The 24,203-nt window shown below is 43.9% G+C and overlaps 3 protein-coding genes across 3 annotated transcripts; 1 reads left to right on the top strand and 2 right to left on the bottom strand.

The window, feature by feature from the left end:
• On the top strand, window positions 1,914-3,674 carry LOC8076200 (deSI-like protein At4g17486). The gene is made up of 2 exons (XM_021448971.1): window positions 1,914-2,702; window positions 2,803-3,674. Exons 1-2 carry the CDS (start codon window positions 2,507-2,509, stop codon window positions 3,393-3,395), a joined length of 789 nt encoding a protein of 262 aa, XP_021304646.1. The 5' UTR covers window positions 1,914-2,506; the 3' UTR covers window positions 3,396-3,674.
• Window positions 10,873-12,347, bottom strand: LOC8076199. Its single transcript, XM_002436558.2, has one exon. It carries the CDS (start codon window positions 12,213-12,215, stop codon window positions 11,136-11,138), a length of 1,080 nt encoding a protein of 359 aa, XP_002436603.1. The 5' UTR covers window positions 12,216-12,347; the 3' UTR covers window positions 10,873-11,135.
• On the bottom strand, window positions 20,672-21,688 carry LOC8065407 (protein PPLZ02). The gene is made up of 2 exons (XM_002436557.2): window positions 21,499-21,688; window positions 20,672-21,394 (listed from the first exon to the last, which is right to left on the bottom strand). The coding sequence occupies exons 1-2, from the start codon at window positions 21,579-21,581 to the stop codon at window positions 20,932-20,934; spliced, it is 546 nt and encodes a 181-aa protein (XP_002436602.1). The 5' UTR covers window positions 21,582-21,688; the 3' UTR covers window positions 20,672-20,931.

The following is a 24,203-nucleotide window of genomic DNA, read 5'->3' as shown; positions in this document are numbered from 1 at the left end:
TAATATTTGTCAAATACAAACGAAAAAGCTACAATGTCTATTTTGCAAAATATTTTGGAACTAAACAAGGCCCAAGATACTTACCTAGGATGAAAACGGTAGGTATATTTTTCTCGAAAACCTTCTTTGATGGGTTAAAAGAAGAACTCAAGCTGGGGTCCGCGTACTCAAGACTGAATCTGTTTAGAGGAGTTCAAATTTGTTCGTATCCAAGTCTGGATATTCAACATTCGATATTGTATCCATATATGAATACTCAAATGACATATTTATGATGTTAATATCAATCATATCCTATCCGACATGACTGATACTATCCGTATTTGAATCTGAATCTGAAAAAAAAACGGAGCTATTCGAATTTAGACCTAGCAGCGAGTGCACATTCACCCGATGCCCTCAAATCCTCCATGACGCCCATGGGCCATGGAGCAGCTTCCACAACGCCTCCTGCTTGGCCAAAGGGGAAAACTTCATTTGGAACTATCACGAAAATCAGTTTTTTCTTTGTCAACTCTAAATCAGAAATAATTTCTCCCTCATCTCTTAAAATCACTCACTTTTTTCTTTTATGTTTATTTTGATTGAACCTTTAAACATTCATGTAAACCACAAAAAAAATCATAAAATGTAAAATCTAATTATGTTGAACTTCACGTGAGTAGATCTACACAGTAAACATGTGATATACTATGCTTTAGCATAAAGTTTTTGTTGTAAGTTTAGATCTATATTTTTATGTAATTAACTCATAGTTATGGTTCCTTTTGGTCCAATCGTGGTAAAATTTTTATGGTAGGGTAATCATTACATGCTTGAGTTGTAGTAAAAATTTCATACTCATTAGATCATATATGGTTGAGTTATAGATTTATCTAGCTTTATGTTTGTTAAATAGTTTTTAAACAAAATTAAATGTATAACTCAGTCATACATGACCTAATGAGCATGAACTTTTTGTTGAACTTCACAAGAGCAGATCTACATAGTAAACATATGATATAATATATTTTAGTACACATTTTTTATTGTAGTTTTAAACCTAAATATTTCTATAATTAATTCATAAATATAGTTTCTATTGTTCAATATGGTGAAAGTTTTACGACGGGCTAATCATTTGAATGCTTGAGATGTTGCAAAAAAATTTATGCTCATTAGATCTTGTGTGACTAAGTTATAGTTTTATCTAGATAAACCTATAGTCAGCCATGTATGTACCATGCATGGATTGCAGCGGATCATGAACTATGCCGGCAGTTTACGAGTAACAGAGACAAGTAATTTTTCCATTTTCCATTTAAAGCAGGTCGAGATTGAGTCTGAGTTTGGACTTGGCCTTGTTTAGTTCAAATTTTTTTTACAAAACAGGCACTGTAGCACTTTCGTTTGTATTTGACAAATATTATCTAATCATGAACTAACTAGGCTCAAAAGATTCGTCTCGTCAATTCCGACCAAACTATGTAATTAGTTTTTATTTTCATCTATATTTAATACTCCATGCATGCGTCTAAAAATTCGATGTGACGGGGAATCTGAAAAATTTTGTAAAATTTTTTGGGAACTAAACAAGGCCCCAAAAATCAAAAACTTTTCGAAATTCTTCGTCAAATTGAATCTTGCGGCACATACATGAAGCATTAAATATAGTCAAAAATAAAAACTAATTATATAGTTTGTCTGTAAATCGCGAGATGAACCTTTTGAGCCTACTTAGTTCATAATTGTATAATATTTGTCACAAACAAACAAAAATACTAGAATATCTCGAACTAAAAATTTTTTAGAGTACGTAGCACGGTAGCATATGACCAGACGAGGTCAGTCACTTCACCGAAAGTCTGAAATCGGTTCATCATAAAATGCAGTGTGCCCCCACATATATTATATACTAGTATGTACAAATACAAAAGATAAAAGAAAGGGAAAAGAAAGAATGAGTGATGTACCCCTTCCTTCCTTCCCGTCCCAGACATCATTCTTGTGGAAGCAAACATCGATTGCAACTGCACCAAACAAACTTGCGTATCAGCAGTGTCCATGCGCTCTCTCCCTATTCCAAGCGCGCACTGCCAATTAAAGCAAGCGCGCGCGCGCATCCGGCACACTCATTCGCATCCCCCCAGCAAAACGAGCAGGGGAATTCAGGGCGACGACGCCCAGCGCGGGATTTTCGCTGTTCCTACAGCTCCTGCCTGGTACGGGCGCGGCGCGGCGCGGCGCGGCGGCCCAGTCACCATTCAGTCGTGGTATTCACCAAGGCGGGTCGCGGCCTCGCGGCGCGGGTGCCGGGGTGCGCGCGTGCGGGGCGCGAGTTGCGCCACCCCCACCCTCCGCCCCCGCCCCACCTTGTCTCGCCAGCCGGGCGGGCGACCAGTGCCAGCCGCGCACAAGGTAGGTAGCTAGCTTAGCTACTTGTGAAATTCGCCGTGCAAGCGCGCGCGGCGCGGGGGAGCGGTGCCGGCCGCCGACGCGACGGGAGACGCGGCGGCGAGGCGGATTGATGGGCTCCTCGGCGGGCTCCACTCCGACGGTGCGGGCAACGCGGCAGCAGCAGCTGCAGCAGCGCGGCGCGGGCGCGGGCGCGGGCGAGGCGCCGTCGTCGTCGAGCCCCGTCTTCCTCAACGTGTACGACGTCACCCCCGCCAACGGCTACGCCCGGTGGCTCGGCCTCGGCGTCTACCACTCCGGCGTGCAAGGCACGTTCTGTTCACCAGGCAGCCGCCCGCGTGTCCCCCTCCCTCCTTCCCTCCCTCCCTCCCTCCCTCCCTCTGTGCTGACGACTGGCTGCTGCTGCAGTTCACGGGGTGGAGTACGCGTACGGCGCGCACGACGGCGCGAGCAGCGGGATCTTCGAGGTGGTGCCGCGTCGGTGCCCGGGCTACACGTTCCGGGAGTCGGTGCTAGTGGGCACGACGGAGCTGAGCCGCGCCGAGGTGCGCGCGCTCATGTCCGACCTCGCCGCCGACTTCCCCGGGGACGCCTACAACCTGGTGTCCCGCAACTGCAACCACTTCTGCGACGCCGCGTGCCGCCGCCTCGTCGCCGGCCGCGCACGCATCCCGCGCTGGGTCAACCGCCTCGCCAAGATCGGGGTCGTCTTCACCTGCGTCATCCCGGGCAACGGCCGCGCCGTCGTGCGCGGCCGCGCCCCATCCACCGCCTCCGCCACCGGGAAGGGCAGTGGCGGCGTCCGGAGCCGCTCCGCGCGCCAGCAGGAGGCCTCGTCCGCGTCCGCGTCCGCGCCGCCGCGCCCGAGGACGTTCTTCCGGTCCCTCTCCGTGGGCGGACGGCGCAAGAACCTCACGATGCCCCGGCCGCTGTCCGCCTCCCCACCGCCGCCGCCGCTGGCAGACGCCTCGACGTCAACGTCGTCGGGGTCCACCACGTAAACGGCCCCGTTTCTTCTCCAGAACATTATCTTCTTTTATTACAGTCTTCTTACCTTACTTTTACTAAACAACTCTGTGCATATTATTATTTGAATCTTTGCTAGTAGTAGTGCGTGCCTACTAGCTAGGAGTAGTAATTTGTTAAAAAAAAGAGAGAGAGTAGTACTTACCGTGGTTAATTGATTCGGGTTTTAAATTCCGGTTGTTGGTACTAATTCTGCTAGGCTCTAGTGATAATCATCATCCAGTGGGCCGATGGAGCTAGTACTGTTTTGTGTTTGTTGCCAGTTGCCAGCACTGTTTGGTGGTTAATCATAGGAGTAGTAGGTTGTGATCAACGACGTGACTCTTGCTGTTTGGCATCGATCCATCCATTCATATTCTCTCTGGGCGAGTGATCCAACACCAACTTGGAATGCATTCGTCTTTTTCCTCGTCTTTGGATCCAGCACCAACGCATTGTACTCACTCCGTCTCTAAATACTGCTATTTCTAGGAGAAAAATTTGTCCAAAAATACTGCTATTTCTACTAGCATACTCCCTCCGTCTCCGAAAGAATCAATTCCTAGGATCCGTGACAGTCAAACTTTTTAAAGTTTGACTAAATTTATAGAAAAGAGTAACAACATCTATAATATAAAATACACATTATATGAAAATATATTCTATGATGAATCTAATAATACTAATTTGATACTATAAATCTTAGCATTTTTTTCTAGAAATTTGGTCAAAGTTTAAAAAGTTTGACTTAGGACAATTCTAGAAATTGACTCTTTCGTGGATGGAGGGAGTACTCAGTCCACCAGCCCATTAATTATCTTCGGAACTTGCGTGGTTCATCAACTCATTTAATTTCTTCTAGGGAGTAGTACTTTGGCGCATGATAATTGGTTGAGTCTATTCAGTTGACATTAAATACAGCTCGTTGGAACCAGAGAATCATGGCTTAACGTGCATGATTAAATGGTGGGACCTAAATTAATTAAGGGTAGAATAGTCTTTTGTTTGTCACACTAAGGGCACTCACAATGCAGACTCTATCATAGAGTCTAAAGTTATTTATTACCTCGAACAATGTGGACTTGGAGTCTAAATAAGACTTGGAGTCTTATTTTTTCTACCTCTTTCTTCAATAAATATGCTGCCACATCAGCAAAATATCATAAATAATATGTAATTAAGTGTCTTGGACTCTGTGATAGAGTCTTGCACTGTGAGTGCCCTAAGGGCACTCACAATGCAGACTCTATCGTAGAGTCTAAAGTTATTTATTACCTCGAACAATGTAGACTTAGAGTCTAAATAAGACTTGGAGTCTTATTTTTTCTACCTCTTTCTTCAATAAATATGCTGCCACATCAGCAGAATACCATAAATAATATGTAATTACTTGTTTTGGACTCTGTGATAGAGTCTTGCATTGTGAATGTCCTAATCTGTCTAAAATCTGCTAGAAATAGCAGTATTTGAGAACGGAGGAAGTAACACATAGGAGTAGGCTGCACTTGCAAGCATCGAAGCCCAGCGCACATACGCTTGGCGATGCTAGGGATTGGAAGAGTGGTGATTGAATGCAACCACTAATCATTCCGTTCGGTCAAGGCATTACGAGGCCAAGAATCATTCCGGATTATATAAATTAAAGTAACAAATTTGGCCAGGAATTCTTTCTGCTCTATGATTCTTGTACACTTTGGAACGCTAGAATTTCTGTAGAACAGCACTAGTCCATTAGACCAGTCTCAATGCATAATTTCATGACACAGTTACCAAGACTATAAACTAGGTAACCGAGCCACAAGAGTTTCATACCCATAAAACTCCTATGGCTCGGTTACCTAGTTTATATCTTGGTAACTGTGTCATGAAACTATGCATTGAGAGCCTTAGGCCTTGTTTAGTTCACCCCGAAATCCAAAAAGTTTTTAAGATTCCCTGTCACATCGAATCTTACGGCACATGCATGAAGCATTAAATATAGACGAAAATAAAAACTAATTACACAGTTTGTCTGTAAATCGCGAAACAAATCTTTTGATCCTAGTTAGTTAATGATTGGATAATATTTGTCAAATAAAAACGAAAGTTCTACTGTATCGAAATCCAAAAATTTTTCGGAACTAAACAAGACCTTAGTGCACCTAGTACTACTACTAGGTGGGGTGGCAGTGGGTCGAGTGGGACGGCGCACTTGCGGTGTACGAACGCGTCGTTTTATAGTGGCGCTCCCCGCCCTGGACCGGCAAGGCTGCAAATGCTGGTTGACCCGACCGGACCGGCAGCTGTAATCGTGGTTGACTCCGATGACCCCTGCGGTAATGCCCGCGCGCGTCGAGACGACGGACTGCACGTTTGCACGTACAGCAAGCAGCTAGCGTCACACCGTCACCTTGACCGGATTGTCCAGTAGTATCCGCTTAAAAACTAGTGGCAGTGCTGGAGAGAATCGAATCGGCGTGGCAGCTTGAAGAACGTGTGACGCACTGACGCTGGTACGCTCAGGCCTCTGGTCTGGTGGGTTTGGGCACCCGGGGCAGGCCAAAGCGCGCGGCGGCGGCAAAGGGTAATCACGGATGCTGATGGGGGCATGGGCTTTCTTGCTTTTGTGTGGACACCGGACAGCGCCTTTTTCCGCACTTGTCCCCCTGCCGGCCACCGGAACGAATCATCATTGATCCATCGGCGGCAGCCAGCTGACCAATGTATGCCGCGGCGGAACTGGAGCTGGAACGTGCCGCCCGCCCGCCCGCCCCCATGGCCATGGGACATCGGACAGGCCTTTCCAGCTGACGCGGTCGCGCCAGCCGCCAGCCACAGTTCAGCCCCCCGCGCGCGTCCAGCAATGATTCGCTGGCTGGCTCGCGCTCTTTTTTTTCCCCTCCTCCTACCGAGATCGCCGCCTGCACCTGCACACTGTGCAGATGACGTTGTGGTCAATCACAAGGACAGGGAAAGTGTCCTTGTACTAATTAATCACGTACTACTACTCCAGGTATGGGGGGTGGCATGGCATTGTGCTTGTACTCGGATGCACGCACCCACACCCACCCACCCACCGACGCTCGCTCTCCAACAGGAACAGCGGGTACATGTTCAGCTCCACGTCCGTCCGTCGTGTCGTGGGTGCCCGTCACTCTGGTCTGATCTCTGCTCATCCACACCACCTCCCTCATGCAATGCAACGCATTCTCCGGCGGAGTTTAATGCATGCCCGTCGATCACTCTGGTCCTGTACCGCTGACCGCCCGTTCGGCCGTGTCCCTACGCGCAGCGATGTTAGCCTTTCTTTACTTCGCGAAAATTTTTGATTTTGTCTATCATAACATTTTTATTTATATTTAGTAATTGTAGAATAATTAAGTTTTAAAAAAATCGTCTTGTAAATTTTAGATAAAATTGTATAAATTAGTTATTTTTTATTTATATTGAATACTTCAGTTATGCGTTGCAAGGTTTAATGTAACGAGAAATCTTGAAAAAATTTTAAAACGCCTTGACAACGAGTAGACGAAGCGTGGTGGACACGGGCCAGCTACCTGAGCTTGGCCACAAGTGCAAAAGTTGCCGGCAGGGCGTAGGCGTGGCGTTGACGCCAGCAGAGCAGGTCCTCCTGCCGCGCTGGCGCCGGCGCCGGCGCCGGCGTCGTGCAGTGAGCTCGTCGGTGGAATCAGGGTCTCTTCACATTTGTCGTGTGATCGATCAACGATGTCCCCCCGAGTTGTCAGCACCGAACGTTCGGGCGCCGCCGCAAGTGCCGGGCACGTTGCCCTCGGCCCGGCTAAACGCCAAGGCCCAAGGCAGTGCGTGACGTGACGGCCCGAGTCGGCGCACGCGGCAGCCCAGCCACACCCGGGGGCGTGCGCCCGGACACGCGGTTCCGAGATCCCGCGCAGTGCACGCAGATCCAGTCCGCGGACTCCGCCGAATCAGCCCGCACCGCGCGCCGCCCAGGAGCCCACCTCCTCCTACACTGCCGGCCCACCACCAGCTCCGGAAGCCCACGCCGCAGCGGCCGGCGCGACGTGACGCGAGGCCCCCTCGCCCCTCGGTGTTTTCCGCGGCATCGTCAACGGCACTGCCACTGACACCGCGTACTTGCCGGTGCCGGTGGTGAAGCATCCACCTCGCAGACCGGGGAACGGGAGGGAGGGAGCAAAGCACGAGCAGTATGCCACGGCGCAGGGGGCGGTCCGGTCCGGTCGCGCGTTCACTCTCGCCGGTCGCCCGCCTCCGCGTGGTCAGACGGGAAGGGGAGGAAGAAGCCATGGAAGCCGACACTTGCTTTGCAGTTGCAACTTTCAAACTAAGGCCTTGTTTAGTTCAATCCAAAACCCAAAAACTTTTAAGATTTTTTGTTACATCGAATCTTCCGACACATACATGAAGCATTAAATATAAATAAAAAAATAATTGCATCGTTTCTTTATAAATTACGAGACGAATCTTTTAAGCCTAGTTACTTTATGATTAAATAATATCTCCTACAACTAAAAAGACTAAAACTGGGATATTTTTTTTGGTGCGGTTTTGGTTTTCGTCAGCCTGCCGCTCCTGACCTGCGACCCGTGCCTCACGCCGCATATTATAGGAAACACGCGCAATTTCTGGTCTCTCTTCCTCCTCTCGATCCGCGCCTTGCGCCAAACGCATCTCAGCCAAATGCATCTCAGCTGCAGGCACGCTGGATCCGCCCACCGTGCCACGCGCTGTCGGCCAGTCTTCGTTATTCATGGGAGGACTTCAAATGATGTTATCTGTGCTCTTCATGACTGTAATTTCACAAACTTTATTTTTGAATATTTATTTTTTTATAGTATTATTATCTTATTGTGCGATCCGTATGTTTTTAATACAAATTATTAGTTATCCCGTAGCAACGCACGGGCATGCTACCTAGTAAGTTAAATAAAAACGAAAGTGCTACAGTGTCAAAATCTACTTTATGATTGAACAATTTTTGTCAAATAAAAATAAAAGTGCTATAATATCAAAATCCAATAACTTTTTAGGTCTAAACAAGACCTTAGTCCATAATTTAACAATAATTACCAAATAAAAACATAAAATGCTACAGTATCTTACAAATCAGAACTAAAGAAGGCCAAAATAGGAAATCGCCCGCTGCGAACTGCGGATCAAATAGGGTTTGGGTGTTGTTTTGTCCGGGACTGGAGGACCCGTGGAACAGACCATCGGATTTGAATATCGACGGTGGACGTAGGGCAATATACATATGCATATGCAGCCGGCGGCATCTCTGTCGTTCGAGAAAGCCAGAAAAAGGGTAGTATATCATGTCGCTGTTGAGTGTGTACAGCCAAAAAAAATTTAAAATCTTTTGACGTAGAGTGTCGACATCTCTCTATCTCTATACGCGGAAGTGAATTTTACTAATAATCACAGATGACGGCGATCGCACGTAATACGCCATCACTAGCAAACTGCGACTGCGAGCGACATTGCAGGGGGAAAAAATTAACAGTGTCCTTTTACGCTTCATTCACGGAAAAGGTTCTGACAGGTGCCGCATTTTGGATGATGCAGTACGTAGCTGAGAGGTACTCTATGTTTGTAAAGAAATTTGTTTTCAGGTTGTTTTAAGTTAAATATTTTAAAATTTAGCTACAAATAAATATTTTCAGCTTAAATTTGAAAGTATGAAATTGATGTAAGTAGACTCATCTTGAAATATAGTTTTATAAAAGTTATCGACTATATTCTATAAATATTTTATAGCAAAAAGTAGTGGTCAAAGTTGTTTTTTCTAGACCATGTTGATGTCGAAAACGATATTCTTTAGAGACATGGAGCGAGTACTTACTTCCAAATAGTATAAGAGATGATCAGATGATTGAAGTTTGAACCCATAAATGTAATGGGTTTAGCGTAAACTAATTCATTATAATGATTCGCCAAAAAAAATCATTATAATGTATCTCTCCCACCTCTGTCTTTCCTCATATTGGGGCCAATCAAATCAAAGATTGTAACGCTTTACTTTGATGTGGGGATACATTTGACTTTTTCTTACCTTCCTTAATTGGCCTTAAATCCTCGGACACCATGTATTTACGAGCGATTGGAGCAACATTTTCAGATCTTATATTTTTTGTGTCTGAAAAAATGAAATTTTTGTCATGCAACCAATACGAGCCCTTGATTCTCCATCTAATAGATGTTGTCTTATCTTTTTTCTCCATTCAGCACCCTGAGTATCTTCTCTATAGGCGCCAAAGGAACACTCTCTCTACTTCTAAGTTTAGGGGCCATTTGGGAGAGCTCTAGCTTCAACATTTTAAAAAGAGAATCACTCCCAACAAGCCAAATGCTCCAAAATGTCAACTGATTCCGGTGAGGATCAGGAGATCATCACTTCTTCATTTACACTAGAAGTTGGGAACTATAAAAAATCTGCTTCACTCTACTCCTTGTCATATTCTGGTAGGGATCAATAGAGAATCAATTCTTATCAGCTCTCCAACCTAGTTCTAGAAATCCAATGGAATGACTCCATCAAAGAATCAAGGAGCAGAGGTGAAGAATCAGGGAGTAGAACTACCCAAAACGGGGAGATCTTAACTTCCTCTCATCCTAGTGCCAATCTACATCACCGCCGCTAAGTCTTGCTCACTACCACTTCCCACACTAATCCAATGGCTTCCTCTCATCCCTGGCTCGACACTGCCCATTCACCAATCTTGCATTGCCCCATAGTTAGCGGTGCGTTGCCTTACCTCCGCTCCCTTGCACCCATAGCCACAACTAGGTCGCTTATTGTATCGTCAGGCCTCTTTTAATGTAGTGAATGTTAAAGAACCTTAGAACTCTAAACCTAATGCCACTATTCTGGATAAATGTTTCCACTACATACCAAAGTCCAAGTTATAATTTAAATATCTCTTAGTGTCTAAAATGCTAAAAAAATTAAATCAAACTATTTTAAGTCTTGTCAAATTTTACAGATAAAAAGCACCGATATTTATGGCACCAAATTACCATTGCTAGATATATTATGAAGTATATTTTCATAGTGTATCTATTTAATTACATATATGTTGTTATCTTTTTCTAAAAAAAATAGTTAAATCTAAAATAGTTTGACTTACTGTGATTTTAGAAATTGATTTCTTTAAGATGGATGATGAAGTATAATAAAGACAAGCGAGAGGTGAATCAGGCATGTGCAAATGAGCTTGAGGGGGAAATTACTTTGCAATTAGAGCAACGCGCCGCTAATGCACCGGTCGTAGCTCTTGACTTTTTCTCAGTCACAGCACAACTTGTGCTTGTGACGGAGTCAAGGGCAATCCAAATAACAAAGCTAATGCACTGCTACAAAAACGACTTATGGCAGAAGGTTTTAAAGCTGTATCACAAACAATATCCATTCCCTTTTGGTATAAACTCGAAGTGTGCCCGTGATAGCTCATTTGTATATAATCTCAATTGAATTAAATAGGCAAAATAAAATCAGATCAAATCGCCATGTTTTGAATTCGTTGCCATTTTATGGACCGACTCGCATACAGAAAAAGCACGACAGATCAAAGCTTTACTTTACTCGCAGATTGTTCATCATCCAGTTTGACAACCAAAAAAAAAAAATCTTTCCTCTCCGCTCCGACATGCATTGGTTTCCAAATTCCAAGCACGAGCGAGATCGATCTACGATCTTCTACTTCTTCCATGCAATGCTCGGCAGGCAGTGCAATGGATTGGCGGCGACGCACTTACCACTATCTCCTCTTCTTCCAGAGCTGGACGACGAGGGAGAACCCACCGCCGTCCTTGAGCGCCGCCGCCGCCTCCTCCGCGGCCGCCCACTCCGACACCGTGGCCACGCTGCCGGCCGACGACGCGGCGGACGTCGACGCCACCGACACTGACGGCGATGTGTCCGAGCCCGACCTGAACGGACCGCGCCTCCACCCCCTCCTATCGCTGTCGCTGCTGTACCAGCTCTCGCCGCCACCGCCGTGTGCCTGGTGGTGGTTCCTGAAACTGAAAGAACTCTGCCTCTGCACGTGCGGGCTGGCGCCGCCGCCGTCGTCGTCGTCCTCGTCCACGTCGTCCTCGTCGTCCGCGTCGTCAGAGGTTTCGAACCGGAGGACGAAGACGGCGGCCGCGTCCGGGCAGAAGAGCCAGCCGTGGAGGTCCCACGTGACACGGATGCGGCGGCCGCTCGGGAGGTCCAGCCTCTCGCTGCCGCGGAACTTCCACCGGAGCCGGCGCACCTGGAGAGCCTTCTCGCCGTCGATGGCGACCCACATGGTGGAGCCCTCCACGGCGAGGGACACGTCGTGCCTCTCGCCCGCGACGCTGACGGTGGTCGAGTAGGCCTCGCCTCGGCCGTCGTCGGCGACGGCGGCGTTCTCACGGCGGGAGAGGAGGAGCCCCGCGGCGGACGACGCGTGGTCCCCGACGGCCAGCGCGAGCTCGCCGTCCACCGAGACGTGCAGGGAGTACCGGGACACGGGCTCCGGCCGGCGTCCCGTGGCGGCGAAGCGCGCGCGCGACAGGTCCCACGAGAACTTGACGGCGCGGCCGCCCGGCGCGGAGAACCGCTTCGACCCGCGCCGCCGCCACGGGAGCCACGGCCGGAACGCGAACCGCGCGGGCGCGGTGTCGTCGTCGCCGCCGTCCCCGGCGAGACGAAGCTCCGCGGCCAGGAGGAGGCCGATCGGAGCGCGGGACCACGTCAGCGTGACGCCGCCGAGGTGGGTCCAGTAGACGGACGTCGCCGAGGAGGATGGCGCCGCTGCCACGGACGGGTCGCCGCCACCTCGGGCGCCGGCGGCGAAGCAGGGGAACGGCATGGGAACTGGGGCGCGGCGCACGCGGGACGCGGCAAGTACGGCGGCTTCTTGATGGCAGGCTCGAGAGGGAGTAGTTGCACCAGTGCGTACGTAGCGTCGAGACCGGCGACTCGAGATGGCCGCGTGTAAAATGTGACGCGGTCTTCTGCACTTTTTTGGCGCCCTTTTTTTTTTTTTTTGGTCTCGCGCATGATTGAAATTTTCCAAACGCGCGCCTCTCTCAAAAGAAAGAGAGAGAAATTTCCAAACACCATGATTTTTGAGTTCATAAATAGATTTGCAGTTTGCAGTTTCGTGTTTTTGGTTTTTTGATGAACTTCAACAAATAAAAACGTGAGTCCTATTCTTCTTTAACTTTTAACATTTTTAGCCAATATTTTAAAATTTAATCCTGTCAAGGACATTTTACACGTCTGATCCATTTGGCTGTGCGAGCGTATGTGGCGTGACATATGAACGCACCACACAGGTTCACAAGGTTTTTTAAACTTTATAAACTCATCTCATATTGTGGAAAAACAATGATACATTGAAGAACTTGTGATTCATTAAAGCATCTCTAAGAGTCTTTCTAAAATCTGCGATCTAAATCATTATTTAGAAAGTAATAAAAATCATTTTTTATATCTTTATACTATCCAATATTTTTTTTCTATATCTTGTTCAAGTTATCCCCGCTCTCCATTTTTAAGTAGCGAGAAATCTGGATATTCTTTGAAGAGACTGTTGGAGGGTGTTTTGTCATCAAAATCTATATTTCTATAAATTAGAAAAGATATAAAAAGTTTCTTGGAGATATTCTTGTATGCCGGATCTTTCAAAAAAAAAACTCCTACGTAGTGAAACAAAAACAAAATTATTCCACGGTGGATTAAAGCAACTTAAATGATTGAAGAAACAAACTGAACAAAAATCAGAGTTGTGATTTATTGGGCACATGTCTAAAATTAAATGGTGATATGTATCGTGGGTCCACGATCGTGAAAAGTCAACCAAGGCCGTGTGTCAACTATTCGCGGCCGGCTGGCTACCCTGACGTGTCCCGGAGAGCCACACACCAGTGGACATGGCTTCCAACTACGGGTCCGTGCGGCAGCCCAGAGCCCACTGTCAACACGCTGCGTTCCGAGCAAAGCATGCAGCAAACGCCAAACAGTCAATGCGAGCTGATGAGATATGCTGTAGACTGTAGTTAGGCTTTGTTTAGTTCACCCCAAAAAGCAAAAAGTTTATAAGATTCCTCGTCACATCGAATCTTGCGGCACATGCATGAAGTATTAAATATAGACAAAAGCAAAAACTAATTACACAGTTTAGCTGGAAATCGCGAGACGAATCTTTTGATCCTAGTTAGTCCATAATTAGATAATATTTGTCACAAACAAACGAAAGTGCTACAGTACCAAAATCCGAAATCTTTTCGGAACTAAACAAGGCCTTAGTAGTTTTCAACACTGGCGAGTAGGAGCACAATTCATAGTCTACAGGAGGAGACGGCAACAGATACAGTATGCTGACCATTTCCTGTCAAACTCTACTACTCTGTAGTCTGAACACTGATTGACTGCCAAACTTGGGGGTCCACCACAAATCCCTGTCTGATTTTAGGTGAGGAAGATTTGGTGGGGGGTTTTACTTCAAACTTAACAAAAAACAGAGACACACCCAGAGAAACTCTGACATGTATCCATGTGTTTTCTCTAGGTGGGAAAACATGTCCACGCATAGTTAATTTCCAAGAACAAATCAAAGACATCTGTTGTCAAAAAAAAAAAGGAGACATCCTTGGTGATCCTAGTTCGCGATGTGTGTTTGGTCTTCAGAATGTTTACAGACGGTACAAATAGATAATAGTTATTCAAGTTCTTTTTGCGTTGCGAAACTGGACAGTCTCGAAAGTCATCTGGCGTAGTACGATTCTTGCTATCCAAACACAAGCTCTACTAATCAGAAACTCACATAGAACCTAGCGAGCGAAAGTATGCTTTGTATAAGCGTGCACTCGATGTGACAACGTGAGAATACAAACTAGTTACCGGTCAGGGTGGGCACAATTAACCGAAACCGAGAAACCGAACCGAAAGAACCGGAACCGAAACCGAAAGAACCGGAACCGAAAAAATCGGTTCCTTATTCGGTTTCAAGTTTTGAGGAACCGAAATAACCGAGAATAATTCGGTTCCTACCCTCGGTTAACCGAATTAACCGAAAGAACCGAAATTCATGAATTTTACTTTACTTAGTAGTATTTTGTAAGACAAAGTTTGATTTTTGTGTGACGTCTCATACTAAATTACTATGTATTTATGTTACTATATTGCTATTGTAATCTTACCAATTATTATTATCTAAATTAGAAGTGGTGTTGCCTATATTTGCTTTAAAACCTACATATTTTTTTTGTTGTAATAACCTTTACTAGGAAAATTCGGTTAGTTCGGTAAGAACCGGAACCGAACCGAAATAACCGAGAACCGAAATGCTCGGTTCCTAAATTTTTTTGGAACCGATCGGTTCTTATATTCTAGAAACCGAATTTCATAAATAACCGAGAGAACCGACCGAAACCGAACCGAGAACCGAATGCCCACCCTGAGTTACCGGGTCTCAAATGTCAAAATAGAAATCGGGTACAATTATTTTATTTAATTGTGTATGCTCCAGTCCTAATATCATATTGAGTGGCATTCATCAATCATCAGTCGAACCAAAAGGATTAAGTTGATAAAGAAAAGTCAATTCACTTATACTTCAATAGTTGGCGCCTTAACAAACTTCATCTTATAACAAACTTCATCTTATAATAAAGTATTATATCATCTGTATCGCTCTCACTATGACCGCGAAATCTTAAACTATATTGAGATATCTTCATATATGGTAGATTATGTTTTTTTATTACTCCCTCCGTTCCCGAAAGCTTCAACTCCTAGAATTCGTACGAGTCAAACTTTTCTAACTTTGACCAACTTTATAGAAAAGAGTATCAATATCTATGACATAAAATAAGTATCTTTCAAAAATATATTCTATAATACATTTAATGGTATTAATTTGGTACTATAAATCTTAGCATTTTTTTCTATAAATTTGGTCAAAGTTGTAAAAGTTTCACTTAGGACAACTCTAAAAATTACAGCTTTCAGGGACGGAGGGAGTAGATCTTAAAATATATTGAGATCCATATATGGCAGATTATGTTTTTTTAATTATAGCATGTCTTAGGCTCTTAGCTAAAGGGAGACTACGTTCCTCTACAGTAAGCAATATAGCCTATATTATACTCTATAATTACCTATGAGGCTCAGTAATACCAACTAATTATTCCACTGATTTGAGTCTCCCACATTTGAAAGGTTCTGGAATTCAGAGATTCAGCAGACTATAATAGTAGCATCCTGTTGACTCGGAGCAAAAGGCACCATCCTTTTTTACTGTAGGGAGCAGTAAAAGTTAGACCAATAATAGCACGAATCAAAAAGATTGTTGCATATAAGTCTTGTGTAGGGCTGATTTGCCTACTAGTGATGGTGTTCTTGGATGTGAATGGCACTGATGTCTGCGGTCAAAATAGAGGGTTGAAGGTTTGACCTAACCTGCTTTGTTTCTACGTTCGTTTGTCTAAAAAGTCATGACTAAAAATACTAGTAAAAAAATACTGTTGAATAACTTATACATTTGACAAATAAGCTCAAACGAACAGTTTTTTAGAAAAATAAATTCGATGTTTATTTAACTAAATAGGTCTAATAGTTTAAAGTTGGCTGACTGTGCGCGGTAGCAATCTTGTAGACATCGAATTTTTTTTTCTGAAATTTTGATTTTTCAAGTAGTGGTAATCAAGGTCGGGTTTTTTTATTTTATTTCATCAGAAAAAGCTGAAACATTTTGTACGTCTTAGATTTTCTGGAAATAAATTGACAATCCCATATTTCAAATTTTGCGTTTAATTTTCGAAAATGACTTGCTTTTATCGCAATTTAAAATGGCTTATGAGCATAAGTTAGTTTCCAATGGGCTAGCATGTAATTCGTTCGGCCCAAGTGCCCAAGGCATATGGGCCCTCACCACCGCATTAAATTCTTGTCCTAATAATTGGGCCATCAAATGGGGAAAGATATCGAGCTAGTCCACTTTTTTTTTTAGCAAAGATCATGCATTCAGTTTTCTGTTTGATTGCTCTCATAATAAAAGGACAAAAATGTTTTCAGTTTTTGCACAAAACCTATATGCAGGTCTTTGTAAAAACTAATCATATCTTTTACGTTGCATCACATTTTGAAATCGGAACATCTAGACCAGAATGTATTGGTAGATCTGTCAAAGTTCTATAATAAAGAGTACATTTTCTGTCTTTTCCCTTTCCTTTTCATATACTCCCTTTGTGTCTCATAATAAATAGGGTTCTACAAATTTTCAAACAAATTAAGGACGTTGGCATTGGCAAAAGACACATGTTACAAGGTCCAAATCTATTATATCTGTAGGATTCCTACAGCCATATTATATATCTATATGCTTGTAACATAGCAAACACAGCCTAATTAGAGCATCTTCAAGACTGTCATATTTTTCTTTCTAAAAACATGTTGTTTTCCGACTCTTAAAAAAGTATTAGGAGGAATAATGACGGTCATCTCTAAGAGTTTCTAATCTTCCACTTTCAAAAAATCAAAAGGTTGGTCTCAGCTAGGAGTTGTGATGTTTTGCATCAGAAATCATAAATTTGTTTCTATATTCATTTAAGCTCTCCACTAGATCTTTTTCTCTTGTGGTTTTCTCACCTGTATTTTCTCATTTTTCTTTCCCACGTGGAGACCACGGGAGAAAATGCCGACGCAAAAGGAGCACGCGATGGGAGGGCGGATACGCGTGATGGGCCGTCCGCATATCTTTACGTGTATTGGATCTTTTTTCCCCCAAGTGCTAAAAGATTAGGTGGTCATTTTAGGAGTTGTTGGAGATGGATTTTTTCCATTCTTCCAAAAAAAACAAGGATTGAGAAGGATTATTAAGTACTCTTGGAGATGCTCTTATACAAGGAAATATTCTAATGCCTTCATTTGTAGGAAAATTGTGAGACATGTGATCATTTCAGTGAAGATTCAGTCTATATTCAAGATCTAGGGGAATAAAAATTCAAGATTCTTATGATATTTCAAGTTAAGTTCAAAACCAACTAGAGTAAAATAATTAAATGAATTCTCAAATATAAGTAAAAATGGTTTCTGATTTATAATTTAGGAGAATAATATTTATATGTAGAATGATTCTTCAGTCGATGAGTAAAAATGTGAAGAAAAATATAAAAAGGAAAATTATGAAGGAAAAGGCAAATAATATTTTAATAAAGGAAAAGTAAATAAAGAAAAGTAAAATAAAAAAAAAGAATTCCTTGTAATGGATCTGCGCTAGTGTGGAAATAGCTTACATGAACCAAAGTCACTTACCAAGGCTGCAAGATGCGAGCTTGGGAATTGAAAATTGGGCCAACTCAAGTGACGGCGGTTGTTTATGCGCACCATTGCATTCTTCTCATCGAGATGGTAAAACATCTAATCTGAAGTTCGGATGAAAGAGTTACGTCTTCGGGAAGATGTTGCGACTTTGGAAGTTCTGACCCTTGTCGGAAGTAACATCTGATAAATTTGAAGAAACCTGGGCCTTGTTTAGTTCCAAAAAATTTTGCAAAATAGGTACTGTAGCACTTTCGTTTGTTTGTGACAAATATTATCCAATTATGTACTAACTAGGCTCAAAAGATTCATCTCATCAATTCCGACCAAACTAAGCAATTAATTTTTATTTTCGTCTATATTTAATACTCCATGCATGCGTCTAAAGATTCGATGTGACGGGGAATCTGAAAAATTTTGCAAAATTTTTTGGGAACTAAACAAGGCCCTGCTCGGCTGTCCAGGGTCATCGACCTAGGGCCTTGTTTAGTTCCTTGCCGAAATTTTTTGGGACACTGTAGCACTTTCGTTTGTTTGTGATAATTATTGTCCAATTATGGACTAACTAGGCTCAAAAGATTCGTCTCGTAAATTTCGACCAAACTGTGCAATTAGTTTTTAATTTTGTTTATATTTAATACTCCATGCATGCGTCTAAAGATTCGATGTGACGGGAAATCTTGAAAAGTTTTTGGATTTTGGGTGGAAGTAAACAAGGCCCAAGGCTTTGTTTACTTTCAAAAGATTTTGCAAAATAATAATAATACCACTTCCGTTTCTATTTGACAAATATTGTCTAATTATGGACTAACTAGGCTTAAAAGATTCGTTTCGTAAATTACAGATAAACTATATAATTAGTTATTTCTTTAATCTATATTTAGTGCTTAATGCATGTGCCGTAAGATTTGATGTGATGGAAAATGTGAAAACTTTTGCAAAATATTTTGGGAACTACACAAGGCCCTAATAAAAAAGACCTAGTTCAGATCTCGCCTTTTGTATTCTGATTCAAATTCTTTCAAACCTATGGAAAACTTAGAGGATCCATACTCCTGCAGGATCACCATTAGTACAAAATTTAGTGAAAGGGTTTTCTACTTAGATAAGACTGTTCCCTCTAAATATACTAGAGGATCGCTTAACTTATCCAACATGCGATCATCATTTTTACATCTATAATATTACCCAATTTTTGCTCTTTTCCAACCTTCTTGCCGGTGTGTAATTTGGACCTTAATCTAACGTCAGCACCCACAAATGCGTTCAATTTGTGCGGATTATACTATTAAAATCTAAATCCATACCTAATTGCCTGGTCGGAGCCTGACTTGGGTCCGTCTAGTCGACCCGAACATTGTTGGCGAAACAGGAGCGATATTGGAGAAGTGGTGGTAACATGGTGCTACACTGCTAGAGGGCTGTTGGCTTGACTGATCTCTCTTGGTTCGGGTGTTACTTCACACTTCATTGGCCTTGTTCAGTTCGCAAAATTTTTGGTTTTTTTACTACTGTAGTACTTTCGTTTTTATTTGACAAATATTGTCCAATCATAGAGTAACTAGGCTCAAAAGATTCATCTCACAAATTACAGGTAAACTGTGCAATTAGTTTTTATTTTTGTCTATATTTAATACTTCATGCATGCGACCAAAGATTCAATGTGACGAAAAATTTTGAAAATTTTTGCAAACTAAACAAGGCGTGAGAAAAGTATCCAAGTATATAAACTTATTAACCACATTTTTTCTATCTAAAGAACAGAAATGCAGGAGTTGACTATAGGGGCGAAAACCGGTGGATACGGAACGTTCCTACAGTACGGTTATACTAACGGGTAACATGTACTAACCGTGTACTCCGGTTATTATTGGCTCTGGCTCCTACAAAAAGCATATCCGTCACTGTCACAGCCGCAAAAGGGCGCGGATTCTTTTGACAAATGCGGGCAAGCGCGCAGGAAGCAGGCTGACGACGTCTCTTGCGTCGCAAGTCTCAAGGGCAGAGCCCGAGCAGGAGCAGGAGCAGCAGCATGATTGGGCGAGGCGCATGTGGAGGCACATGCCATGATGAGCTGAATCCTCGCCTAGATACTACTACGGCCTTGTTTAGTTTTAAAAAAAAAAATAGATTTCGGTACTGTAGTATTTTTGTTTTTATTTAACAAATATTGTCCAATTATGGACTGACTAGGCTCCAAAGATTCATCTCGTGATTTACAGTCAAACTGTACAATTAGTTTTTTTTGTCTATATTTAATACTCTATGCATATATCGTAAGATTCAATGTGACAGGAATCTTGAAAAGTTTTTGGTTTTTGGTTAAACAACTACTACTCCATCAATCAGCAGCAGATCACGATCAGTCATCACTCATCAGTCCCCCCTTCCATTCTTCACCATTACTGTCATCGATGACGCACTATGAGCTTCAGAACAGATTGCTGCGCGCCTACGATTTGCATTACGGCACCGCGCCTGCCATTTGCCATTGCCATTGACATTGCCGCTGCTGAATTCATGCAACACACTTGTGGGAGTACTTAGCATATGATATTATGATATGCAGAGGATTCATGTTCATGCAGCGCAACGCAATGCAGAGTATAGAATTCATGGATTCGTCAGGATTTGGGTGCCAGAGGATCGGAGCCATAAATCACGCGGCTTTTGTCCTCGACGCCGAGATTCTAGTCTGTCCACGGATCGATTTTAGAAGCTCCTTTTTTCCTTGTTCGCAGTTAAGTTGGTCTGCTATCCAAAGTACACACATGTTGCATCGATCATCTATCTTGTAGCAGAAAGCTTGCATCGTCTCTGACTCTGATGAAGCTCATGAATCGTCTCTGACTCTGATGAAGCCTCTCATCCAAGACTTGTCAATCAAAACACGTCGCAGCGTAGTTATGCTTATCAGTTAAACATGTGCCTCCTTGTTCAGTTTTCAGTTTTACTCGCCGCTCGTTGTTCATGAAGTTCCAACATTGGCAGTAGAAAAAATGGAGTCCAATCCAATTTTTTTTTATGCTCTGACGATGCTACCGTATACGTACACATCAGGCTGCTCAAGAACTAACTCGATCGTCTGACCAAAGTAACCTCGAGTTCCTCCTGGCATAGCTAATGCCTAATGACACTACTAAGTAACTCACTACGATCCCTAGCTGAGCTGACTGACGAAACCAAACAGAGAGACGAGACACAGGCACAGAGCAGAGGAGGCGGGCCGGGGAGGGGACGGACGTGCGTGCGTGTGAAAACTAGTAGGAGATCTCCATGGAGAAGTTGGAGTCTAGAAGCTCCTCGATCATCTGGTCCACGTACTGCTCCTCAAGAAACCCGCCGCTCCAGTCTCCTGCCGACGACGACGACGGCGGCGGCGGCGGCGAGGGGGCGATTCCTCCCATGGCGGCATTGCCGGCAGGCATCGCCGCGATGCGCGGGAGCACGGCGGGCGCCGAGGCGGCTGCGGCCGAGGCAGCGTCGGCCTTGCCGCGCGCCGCCTGCACGGACGCGAGGTTGAAGCGGTGGAGCTTGGCGACGAGCGCGGGGGAGAGGAACGACGACGCGGCTTGCTGCTGCTGCTGCCCGTCGCCGGCGCCTGCGGCGTCCTCGGGGAAGTTGGTGCGCACGCGCGGGCCGCACATGATGCGCGCCGCCTCGTCGTAGGCGCGCGCCGCGTCCTCGGCCGTCTCGAAGGTGCCCAGCCAGATCCTTGTCTTCCTGCGCGCACATAGAAAATCCAAGAATCAGGACGCCGGCCGCCATGGTCAGCCACTCACGCCAAGAATCAGTCCGGTCCAGCCCAAGAAGCACGGGTTGCGTACAGGAGGGGGTGGCGGATCTCGGAGACCCAGGATCCCCAGTGGCGTTGCCGCACGCCGCGGTACCGTTGCTGTGGCCGCGCCATTGGAGACGACGGTGGCGCCCTTGCTCGCTCGGATCGGAGGGGGCAGCTGCTCTGCTCTGGCTCTGGCCTCTGCGTTGCGTTGTGTGCGACAGGGTGGGAGGTGAGGAGTGAGCCAAGCGGTTTGATGCGGCGACCGGCGAGCTCTGGGAGACTTTAAATAGGGAAAGCTTCCAAGTGGGCCCGCTAGTGCTTCAACCAGGGTGTTTGGCTGACTGTGGGCCCAGCATGGGTTGAGCATCCTTTACTTCTCTCTGTCTCCTGGGTCCCGGCCAGCCGCAAAGCATGCCCTGGGGGAAAAAAGGTGTCCTGTGGGGGGCAAAGATCTTCGCCGCCATAGAACCAGCATCCTCCTGCTCGCTCCAAATAAATACTCCCTCACATAATACTTACGTTTTACTAGAATTTATCATGAGAATCAGGTGCTATTTGCTTGGCAGAAAAAATTATAACTAAAAGTATTATTTGTTAAAAAACACTGTAAAATAGCTGACAGAACATAGCCTCGATATAGAAGGCAAAAAACTAGAATACTCTAGAAAAGCAGAGATAAAGATTGGAAAAAATAATGTATTGGGAGAAAAAAATAAAGTATATTAATGAGTGAAAATAAAATTATTTTAGGATAAAATTTGAATCATAAAACGTCAAATATTTTGGAAATTAGGGTATGACTTACAAATCCAATGAACACTCCGATATTCATATTATTAAGGGGTTGTTTGCTATGGTCACCAAAATCGAAAGTTGAGGGAATAGTTTGGCCATTTTGAGAGTTGACTAAATTGAACCTGAGACGGAAGATGAGGGATCAATTTGGCTATTCTGTGTTTTCATTTCTAACTCTTAATAAAAATCAGATTGCTAATTTCTTGAACTTAATATTCTGAATTTACTACTTGTTATCTGTATTATGTCTAGATTTTTAGTTTAATCTATGTCGTTAGATCATCAAAATTCATTGGTTTAGATTTTTTTTCCTTGTTTTAGATAAGGTCTTTTTAGTTGATTGGAAGCCATTAGATCTTTATAAAATCCAATGTAAGGAGAGGAATGCAAGATTTGGACGTCCCCAATCTATATATGGTTGAGGATCTCCTTGGTCCTTGCCAAAATCAAGAGGCAAGGCATCGGTGGAAGGCTGATGAGGTGTGAGATCATCCCAACTACTGATAAAGCCTCTTTGTACTCCCGTGTTTTGGGCTAATTTTTTAACCGCCGGTCGGGGGCAATTTACTTGATGGCATTTTATTCTTTTTTTTAATACAAATCTCACTGCTATTTCCGCTTAACCCGTGTGATCCATCTTCTCGCTCCCTGTGTATCCTAGTTATCTGTAAATCATGAAAACAAATCTTTATGCTTTTCTAGCAGATAAACTATTTTGTTTTCGTAGAGTAACTAGGTTTAAAAGATTTGTCTCGTGATTTACGGATAAATTGTACAATTAGTTTTTGTTTTCGTGAACTAAACAAGGCCTAAACATAGAGAAACCACTACCGGAAACGCAAAATTTGCCGAGTGTAAATATCTTTGCCGAGTGTTAAAAATCGGACACTCGGCAAAACGTGACACTCGGCAAAATAACCTTTTGCCGAGTGTTCGGCACTCGGTAAATAATAACACTAGGCAAATAGACCTTTGCCTAGTGAACGACACTCGGCACACTCCTGCTCTGCCGAGTGTCAGCCACCCGGCAAAATTTTTACTGTTAGCACCCCATGGCAGTAGTTGACGGCCGTTAACTAGTGCTTCAAATTTGCCGAGTGTCACAGGGTTGACACTCGACAAAGACATGCTTTGCCGAGTGTCACAGTCTGAGTGTCGTCTCCATGACACCCAGCAAACTTTTTTTTAGTCTTGACCTCCAAAATTTTTTCTATGGTACTCCTATAGTTAAATAAACTACATGTTAAAATTTAGCATGCTTTTCGAAGTGTTTGTTATATTTAGTCAATTTATTTTATTTAACTGATTTTTTGGGTAATTCAAATTTAAACTGAAAGTCACTCGAATAATAGAAAAAATAAATTAAAAAAAAAATATTCTTGTTATTGAGACTAATTTAAGGCCTTATCTAAGAATAGACCACCAAGTTCGAACATCTTGATCACGGAACATGACCACAAACTTGCGGGCGAGTTGGTTTTAAAATCTATAAAAAGCAAATAAAGTTTGAAAATCATAAAACTTGTCGACATGTCATGATATCGTATGCAGAGGCTTTGATAAAAATTTAATAAGGTTTTGTGAAAATTGTGACGTAGGATGCTTATAAATCAAGATATCTCCACATACGATATCATGTCATGTCATACGACCACCTAGTCACTTTGCCGAGTGTCGACCATCTGACACTCGGCAAACCTGCTCACTTTGCCGAGTGTTTTTGCCTTGACACTCTGCAAACTGCCCCGTTTTGCTGAGTGTCAGGTGGTCGACACTCGGCAAACTGAACGCTAATGGCAGCTTCTTCCGTCACGGCAACTTTGCTTTGCCGAGTGTCGGAGCGGTACTCCGTAAACTTTTTGCCGATTGTCCGATAAAGGACACTCGGCAAAGCGTCCTTTGCCATTTTTTTTTTGCAGTGTGCACTTTGTCGAGTGTTACACTCGGCAAAATGTT

Source organism: Sorghum bicolor, chromosome 10 (assembly GCF_000003195.3).
Source record: "Sorghum bicolor cultivar BTx623 chromosome 10, Sorghum_bicolor_NCBIv3, whole genome shotgun sequence".
Lineage (NCBI taxonomy): Eukaryota > Viridiplantae > Streptophyta > Magnoliopsida > Poales > Poaceae > Sorghum > Sorghum bicolor.
The sequence above is the reverse complement of the archived record's forward strand: the minus strand, read 5'-3'. Positions and strand labels throughout refer to the sequence as shown.